The sequence below is a fragment of the Grampus griseus genome (genome assembly GCF_964374135.1).
Source record: "Grampus griseus genome assembly, chromosome: 17".
Taxonomy (NCBI): domain Eukaryota; kingdom Metazoa; phylum Chordata; class Mammalia; order Artiodactyla; family Delphinidae; genus Grampus; species Grampus griseus.
This window is the reverse complement of record NC_139011.1, coordinates 88,168-96,732: the sequence shown is the minus strand read 5'-3', so window position 1 is coordinate 96,732 and position 8,565 is coordinate 88,168. Positions and strand designations below refer to the sequence as shown.

Here is an 8,565-nt window from a genome sequence, read left to right as displayed (position 1 = left end):
AACTCAGGTCCTCAGACTCAAGGCAGCAGCTTGAGTCACTTGCTACCCACTCTTGCATGAACATAAGCAATAATGGAATCCACCCGCTACCTTTCAACGCTTGTGAATAAACGCATGAAACTCAAGTAAAACCTAAATTAGTGGGGAAAGAAGAAATGTCAACTACACATGATAAACCAGTAGGATTGGCAGGGGAACACACAACACATTAACAGGCACTCATGGGCAGACCATCATTTACAGCAGAAAGAGCAGATCTTGGTCCCCTTATGATTCACATCTTCAGTTGTGGTTCAAGAGCTAGTGGTGGAGGTCAAGGACATGGGTCATCCTCAGGAGTCCACCACACCAAGGCATCAGTGGAAGTACCATAAGACAGGCAGACACAAGAAAAGTGAAGGGCTCCTGTGACCCCTCAGCACCTGCCCCCACTGTCTGGGGCGTCCTTTCTCCTGACAGCAAAGGCCACCCGAAGTCTCTGGGAATTTTACCTAATAATCCCATGTTCTGGCAATAGGCAGACACCAGAACTAACAAAACAACTCTGGATTTACAAATATGACACTCCTGACACCCACACAGGGAGCAGGTCCTGGCTGGGCCCCATGACCCACACCCTCATAGTGACGGCTGTCTGCCAGGAAGGCTGAGTCCTTGGGCAGCTCCTGCCGCACAAGCTTGAAGGTAGGGGCCCTTCTCAACACCCCCACACCAACCCCACCTACTGCCAATGTCCGGCCCCCAAGTCCGGTTAGGCTACAAAAGTGTTTCATGGGGAGCAGATCATCCAAACTGCAACCAACTCTACTAGTTCAATGAGTAGTAAACAATGTCTTCCTCCAAGTATTAACTGCCCTGAGTTCCTTCCAGTCATAATCCCACACAGCCTGTGGCAAGAACTACCAATGCATGGAGATCTAAGGCAGGAAACTTCACCCGCCTGCTGTGCAGCAGGTAGGTGAGAGAGAACACCTGCCACCTCACCAGAACAGCGGCTCCAGGGGGACCTGAAAATATCCTTATTCTTCCCCGTGTGAGGGTATTGAGCCCGACCAAATAGAGCAGCAGGAATAGGGGCATCTTCGGGATGAGTGCTAGACAGACGGTACGATGTCTGCTGACCAGAGCTCAACCTCCTGAATGTCAAAACTGTCCTGGCCACTGTCCATCTCCCTGTTTCTAGTACCTTTCAGGTGATGAAAGCCCGGGCCACAGGGGGGATTTTGGAAGGTTGTACATCTGCTGGCACTATCACAAAACTCCCTTAGAAACAGCTTCTTCGCATCAACTGGGGAAACCGAAATGCCCTTCTCAACCACAGGTAATCGGCTGGGTTTAAGACGCCAGGCGGCACCAGGTGGATGGGCGCCCTGTGCTCCTCACCATGCAGCACAGAGAGGCTTCGAACCGTCAGGAGACAGTCTGGCTCCAATCAATACTAATGCCATCACCCAGCTAGGTAAGACTGGCTAACAGGGATATTTATGACTGAAATGGACACCATTAGCTATGTAAATAAAATTCAGTACATTTTGGGTAAAACATTTAACTGAAAACTAAGACATAATCCAAACTCACTGCAGGAATTACTCACAAAGATGTTTTAGCCACACAACCTAAAACAGAGAATTAGAATAAAAGCTGAGGTTCTCAATTAAGAAAACTGTCCACCATATGTAAAGATGAATGTATAAAGAAAAAAACCCCACATATTTCCTCCCGATTTGGCATTCTAATTGTATGGCTGCAAGGAAGACACTGCCACAGCCTCCGAGTCCTTGTGTCTCTTGCAAGGACGCCAAGGAGATCCTGGGAGCAAGAACAGGGAACTTCTTTTCCTTCCTTCCAGAAGTCCTTTCTCTACAGCAGAAGGTGTAACTGGATAAAAAGCTCCAAGGCCCCATCTCAGACTGAAGCCAGGAGAGCCATGGGAGGAGCTTCTGTCACAGCTCAGGCGATGAAGGTGTCCAGTCACCTCAGGAAAAGACAGACATGCCCTCTCTTTTTGGAACACGGCAATCGGGCAATGATTAGTAAAGTCACAAGCCAGAGGCTCCCAACTTTGGACCATCTTCCCATTTTCCTTCATTGATAACACATCTAACAAGACCTATCCACCAAACCACATTAAGTGAAACATACAACTTCAATGGGCCAGAATTAGTCAGATGGGTCAGCCTCAGGACTGCAAGCTCCCTGCCTGGGGTGCTGGGGGTGCAGCGGGTGTGGGCCTGGGGCAGGTGCCCAGTGGGGGATCCACGACTGTGGGCAGCAGAGCCATGTGGTACCAGAGCCGCCCCCGAGCAGCCTCTCTGTGCCTCAGTCTCATTGTGAAACAGGGCTAATAAAAGTACCTACTTCACTGAGGTGATGTGAGGATTAAATGAGAAAACCCAGGAGAAGCATTCATCACAGTGCCTCGCACACACTAAGGTAAAAAGGTAAAGGTTTGTTGACTCAGTCAGAATTTTTGTCTAGCACATGATAACCATTATTATCACAGTGTATTAATTCCAGTTTTAAAAAATGTCAAAGCTATTTGTGGTGAAGTGTGCTTAGGAGAAGTATCATTAAGAGGCAGATTTTTCAATCAGCTCCTCAAAATTCTAAAACAAGTAAAGACCAATACTACTGCTATATAGACAAGAGCCTGGAAAATAAGGCCTGAGCCATAGGTCAAGTCAACATAAGGAAAAAAGGTCAGTTAACTTCTAAGAGAAAGTTTCTTTAATAAAGCAGGAAAATAGGAATAAACTTATTATTGAAAAGGATACTATAAAGGAATAGAATGTCCAGCTATTAAGCAATTCACTGCTCCTCTTTCACTCCATTCTTACCCTGCCTTATTCATAAAGCGCCGTCCCACTGCAGCCCGTGCCAGATCCTGTTAGCCCCTTCTCAAGGGTTCACACACGGTACCAGCTTCTCATCAGACTCTCAACAGCCACTTTCAATTGCCAGATTTGTTTCTAGAACTGTCTCTCACAGACTCCTTCTGCTGAATCTCTCATATTTATAACCCTTTTTCAGCCCATTTTGATGCTACTCTTTCCTCCACAAAAACAGAAGGAAGTGCCATAGAAACTTCTGGAGAATGGGGTTCTGAGGACACTGCAGCGAACCACACGTGATGAACCAGGGGCAGCCACTCTGAAGACTGTGCTCAGGAAATCAGCTCCCAGGATGTTTAGCATCACCTCAAGCATCAGGTGGGAGGACCACAGGCACTGAGACACCACTGACTAATACAGCTCCCAGGAGGGACAAAAGCATGTTTACAGCATGCAGACAGGGGTCCAAGGCTGACAAACAGCCTGCACGATAACCTACCCATGAAAAGGTGCTTAATGCTGTGTCCCTGCCTCACCTGGAATCCTGTCCTCTGGCAGCAGGAGGACCTGCCCTCCTCACCAGAGTCTGCTCGGTGCGAGGCCGCCCAGTGAAAGGGAACAGCTCCAACCACTCACCTTCTCTCCCTCAGAAGTGGATCTAGAATATACCAACAGAATCTGTAAGCTGTGTCCCAGGTCCCACGCGAGCCTGTGTCTACTTTATGCCTATTCCACCCCTCCAATTCACGGGTTTTTTTGTTTTCAAATTACCCTGTAGGAAACCCCAGTTTACATGAGTCACCTGACTTCCTAGCACCATCTCAACAGTTTGAATCTACACACAAGCCTCACCTCATTCCTTAACAAACTCTACTTATACTCATATGCCTTCTCACCTCTGTGGATTACCGGATGCTGAAAAGGGACAACCCCTTTGAAGTTAAAGGTATCATATCCCTCAAAATAGAACAAAAACATTTTGAAAAGGCCCTACAAACAAACAAATAAGAAAACCCCAACCCAATCACACTCGAAAGTTCAAGGATCTCAGTTACTTTTCCTGAAGCTGAAATAGATGATGAAGAGGAAAGAAAAGAAAGACAGGGGCCAAATGAAACACCTAACTGTACACTAAGGTCTGGTGCTATAAAAACATGATCTAGGAAAGTATATTTAAGTTGCATTCACTTAAAACACTCAAGCAGAGAGCCATCCTCTGGGTCTGAGGGAAGGCATGTTACCTTGGAACATTTACCACATAATTCAGCAGCCTGCCTTCAGTGAGCAGCACATTGGGAGATAGTTTAATTCCTTAAGAGCTGAATTTCCAAAAGGAAAGTCATAAAGTGAGCTTTCTTATCAGTAGAACTCTCCTGCTGTAAAACTGTGAAGAATGTATCAGACAGAGTGAGTCACTCTCCACTATGAACCTTCCGGTGCTGCATGAATGCTGCCTGTGCGCCAAAGAGCTCCCCACACTCGTCACGCCGACAGGTTTGCTCTCCACCGTGGAGTCTGTGAACTTTCTCATGACTAATAAGAGATATTCTCTGGTTGTAAGTTTTCCCACATCTATTACACATGTAAGGTCGCTCTCCACTGTGGATTCTCTGATGTCGAATGAGGTGAGAGCTTTGTCGGAAGGATTTTTGACATTCAGTGCATTTATAGGGCTTCTCTCCAGTGTGAATTCTCTGGTGTTGGATAAGGGACAAGCGTGCACTGAATGATTTCTCACATTCACTGCATGTGTAGGGTTTCTCTCCAGTGTGAACCCTCTGATGCTGAATAAACTGTGAATGCTGGCTGAAGGCCTTGCCACACTCACTGCACTCATAAGGCTTCTCGCCGGTGTGAACCCTGAGATGCTGAATGAGGGAGGAGCGGACGTTGAAGGCCTTCCCACAGTCACTACACGTGTAAGGGCTCTCCCCAGTGTGAATTCTTCGATGGCGGATGAGGTGTGCGCTCTGGCTGAAAGCTTTCCCACAGTCGCCGCACTCATAGGGCTTCTCCCCATTGTGTGTCCTCTCATGCTTAATTAGGGTGGATATCTGTCCAAAGGTTTTACCACACTTGCTACACTCATAGGGCTTCTCTCCAGTGTGACTCCTCTGGTGCTGGATTAGGTGTGAGCCCTGACTAAAGGCCTTCCCACAGCTGTGGCACTCGTAGGGCTTCTCTCCGTTGTGCACTCTCTGATGCTGGACAAGGGAGGAGAGAACACTGAAGGCTTTGTCACACTCGTTACATTCATAGGGCCTCTCGCCATTGTGTGTCCTTTGATGGTGAATGAGATTAAAACTCTGGCTGAAAGCTTTTCCACACTCATTACACTCATAGGGCTTCTCTCCAGTGTGAATTCGCTGATGCTGAGTCAGGTGTCCCTTTTGACTGAAGGTTTTCCCACACTCATTACACCCATAAGGTTTCTCTCCAGTGTGAATTCTCTGATGCTGGATGAGGGACAGGCGAGCACTGAAGGATTTCCCACACTCATTGCAGATATAAGGCTTCTCTCCAGTGTGAACCCTCTTATGTTGAATAACTTGTGAGTGCTGACTGAAGGATTTTCCACATTCATTACACCTATAGGGTTTCTCTCCAGTGTGGATTCTCTGATGAACAATAAGGGTTCGCTTCAGGCTAAAGAATTTTCCACATTCGTTACACTCATACGGCTTTTCTCCTGTGTGAGTTTTCTGATGTTGAATGAGAGACAATCGTGCGCTGAAGGCTTTGCCGCACTCAGCACAGTCATGGGGTTTCTCTCCAGAATGGGTTCTCTTATGCTGACTGAGGTGTGACTGTCTCCGGAAGGCTTTCCCACACTCCACACACATGTATGGCTTCTCTGCACTATGCACTCTCTGATGATGGATCAGGTTAGAGCTATGACTAAAGGCTTTTCCACACTGACTGCACTCATGGGGCTTCACCTCAGTGTGAACTTGACAATGCTGAATGTAAGACGGACATGTGCTAAGAGCTTTCTCACATTCGTTAGCCTCACAGGGTCTTTCTCCAGTGTAAGTGTTACAGTGCTGCATGGCATAGGGACGGGCATGGGAAGCTCTGCCACCTTCCTCACACCCGCAGGGCTTCTCTCCACTGTGAATTCCCGGGTGCTGAATGAGAGCTCTGCTCTGACCAAAAGCTATTCCACACACAGCACACTTTTCAAAGGCTTTTTCTGGACTGTTAATCCTCTGGTTCTCACTGAAAACTGAACTCTGCCCAGGCACTTTCACAAACACATCTGCCTGACAGGCTTGTTCTCCTACACAGAAACTTTGGAGGTTCGTGAGGTCCTTACTCGTTTGGAAGTTTTCTACACATGACACACACTGGTGGAGACTTTTCCCTGAAGACAGTCTGCAGTTTCTGACAGAACTTGCGTCTGCAGCGCAGTTTACCTCAGCTGCACTGAATTTCGGACCTCTTTCCCCCAAGGGGGTTTTCACATGTGTCACTGTCACTGGCCTGAAATTACTCTTCTGGGGGAAATTCTTCTTAAGTCCCTCCACTGCATATTTCCCCCAGCAATTATTTAGCTTTCCCTCAGTTTTAGTCATCTCTTCAAAATCAGATTCCTTGGAAATATTCCTTACAAGCTCTTCTAATTTTGTTCTCTGGGATTCCATTTCTTCAGAAATTTCCTGCTTTGGAGTCAATTCTTTTTTTTTCTTCCTAGAGACATAACCTGAAAAAAAAAAAAAAAAAGAGTTACTCATGTTTTACTACGGGAAATACTTAGAGCATAAATAGAAACATTTATATGAAACAATTATCTCCTAGGAGGATTTGGATTTTCAGAATGCAAAACCAAAAATGACCTTACTGGGAAGAGAAAAGAGAAGGCGAGGAGAGAGAAAGAAGCATGCTCTCAGAGCAATGAAAGCTGGTGTGGGAAGGAAGGAGGGAAGGAAGGAGGGAGGGAAGAAACCCAAGGTGAAATGCCTCCATTTCAGATGGGCTAACCAGGCACAGATGGAGCAGGAACCTCGAGGTGTGACCTGAGGGAGAGGCGCCCTCAGAAGGTGAGGAGGGAGGACTTCCCTGGTGGTCCAGTGGTTAGGACTTCACCTTCCAATGCAGGGGGTGAGGGTTCCATCCCTGGTCAGGGAGCTCAGATCCCACATGCCTCAAACCAAAACATAAAACAGAAGCAATATTGTAACAACTTCAATAAAGACTTAAAAAAAAAAAGGTCCACATCAAAAAAAAAAAAAAAAAAAAGGCGGCGAGGAGGGAGATGGGGAAGTCAGTGGTGGAGGCTTGGACGGTCAGCACCTACACTGATGTCACTGCTGCACACTCTGTAAAAAAGGCATCTTCCGTGGCTTATACATAACAGGCATTCAAACATTTGTTGAAAAGTAAATGTATCACAAATGATATATAATGAATGAAGGGTATACTGAGTAACACATAATGGGAAAAATTATTTGATGTGGACAACTTGGTTTCACAGAAGTAAATCATGGAAAACAGAGAAAAATAGAAACAAAGAAGCAACCTACCCATTCAAATAGCAGGTATAGCACAAGGCAAAAAAGCCAAATGTGTACAACAGTCCACACCACATGTTCCCAATGGATAAAAGTACCTGAAAATTTGTAAAAACTGTGACACAACTGAATTCTGAGACTCAGTGAAAGGAAATGTACCAAAAACAAAACCACCCAGCCAAAAGCACTGAATCATGTGGCTACAAAGACCAGTGGAAGGACAACCTGGTGAGAACTGTGAGAGGGTAGCCTCTCAGTTTTGAGAGACTGCGAAAGCACAATGGACTCTCTCTTTTGTAAACAGTGGTTATTATTAGAGCTGTCACTTTCAGACTGTTTAGCCAGAACTGAGAGACTGAGCTGAAAATATTAACTGGGTGGGATCTAACACTGGGCTAAGTTGTCTTTGCAGAACTACGCCCAGTACTTCAAAGGGACTGATTTTTACCATTCAAGTCTGAAAGGTAAAAAGCAAACAATACTTCATTCTAGAAACCTAGGAGCAGTCTGAAGGGGCAGGTTGCGGATGGTAAAGGTCCTGAATTCCTGTGGCTTCTGTCAGGAGTATCTGAGGAGTTAAGAGTCTTCAACACCCTGGAACCAGAGTCTAAAAAGATGATCCTTGTCAAGAGGTGCTATTTCACCAGGTAGGAAACAGAATGAAGAATGTGACAAAAAAAGAGACCACAGAACAGAGTGATCTATGAGTCAAGAAGCAACATCTCCGGGACCTCCTTGGTGGTGCAGTGGTTAAGAATCTGCCTGCCGGGGCTTCCCTGGTAGCACAGTGGTTGAGAATCTGCCTGTTAATGCAGGTGACACGGGTTCAAGCCCTGGTCTGGGAGGATCCCACATGCCGCGGAACAACTAGGCCCGTGAGCCACAACTACTGAGCCTGTGCGTCTGGAGCCTGTGCTCTGCAACAAGAAAGGCTGCAATAGTGAGAGGCCCGCACACCACGATGAAGAGTGGCCCCCGCTTGCCACAACTAGAGAAAGCCCTCACACAGAAACGAAGACCCAACACAGCAAAAATAAATAAATAAATAAACTCCTACCACCACTTATAAAGAAAAAAAAAAGAATCTGCCTGCCAAGGCAGGGGACACGGGTTCGAGCCCTGGTCCAGGAAGATCCCACATGCTGCGGAGCAACTAAGCCCGTGACCCACAACTACTGAGCCTGTGCTCTAGAGCTCGTGAGCCACAGCTACTGAGCCCGCGC

At 46.6% G+C, this 8,565-nt stretch overlaps 1 protein-coding gene across 1 annotated transcript; it reads right to left on the bottom strand.

Annotated features, from left to right (window-relative positions):
• Nucleotides 1–3,468: 3,468 nt before the first annotated feature.
• On the bottom strand, nucleotides 3,469–6,133 carry LOC309835600 (uncharacterized protein). The gene has a single exon (XM_082675190.1). The coding sequence runs from the start codon at nucleotides 5,879–5,881 to the stop codon at nucleotides 4,244–4,246; it is 1,638 nt and encodes a 545-aa protein (XP_082531316.1). The 5' UTR covers nucleotides 5,882–6,133; the 3' UTR covers nucleotides 3,469–4,243.
• Nucleotides 6,134–8,565: the final 2,432 nt, after the last annotated feature.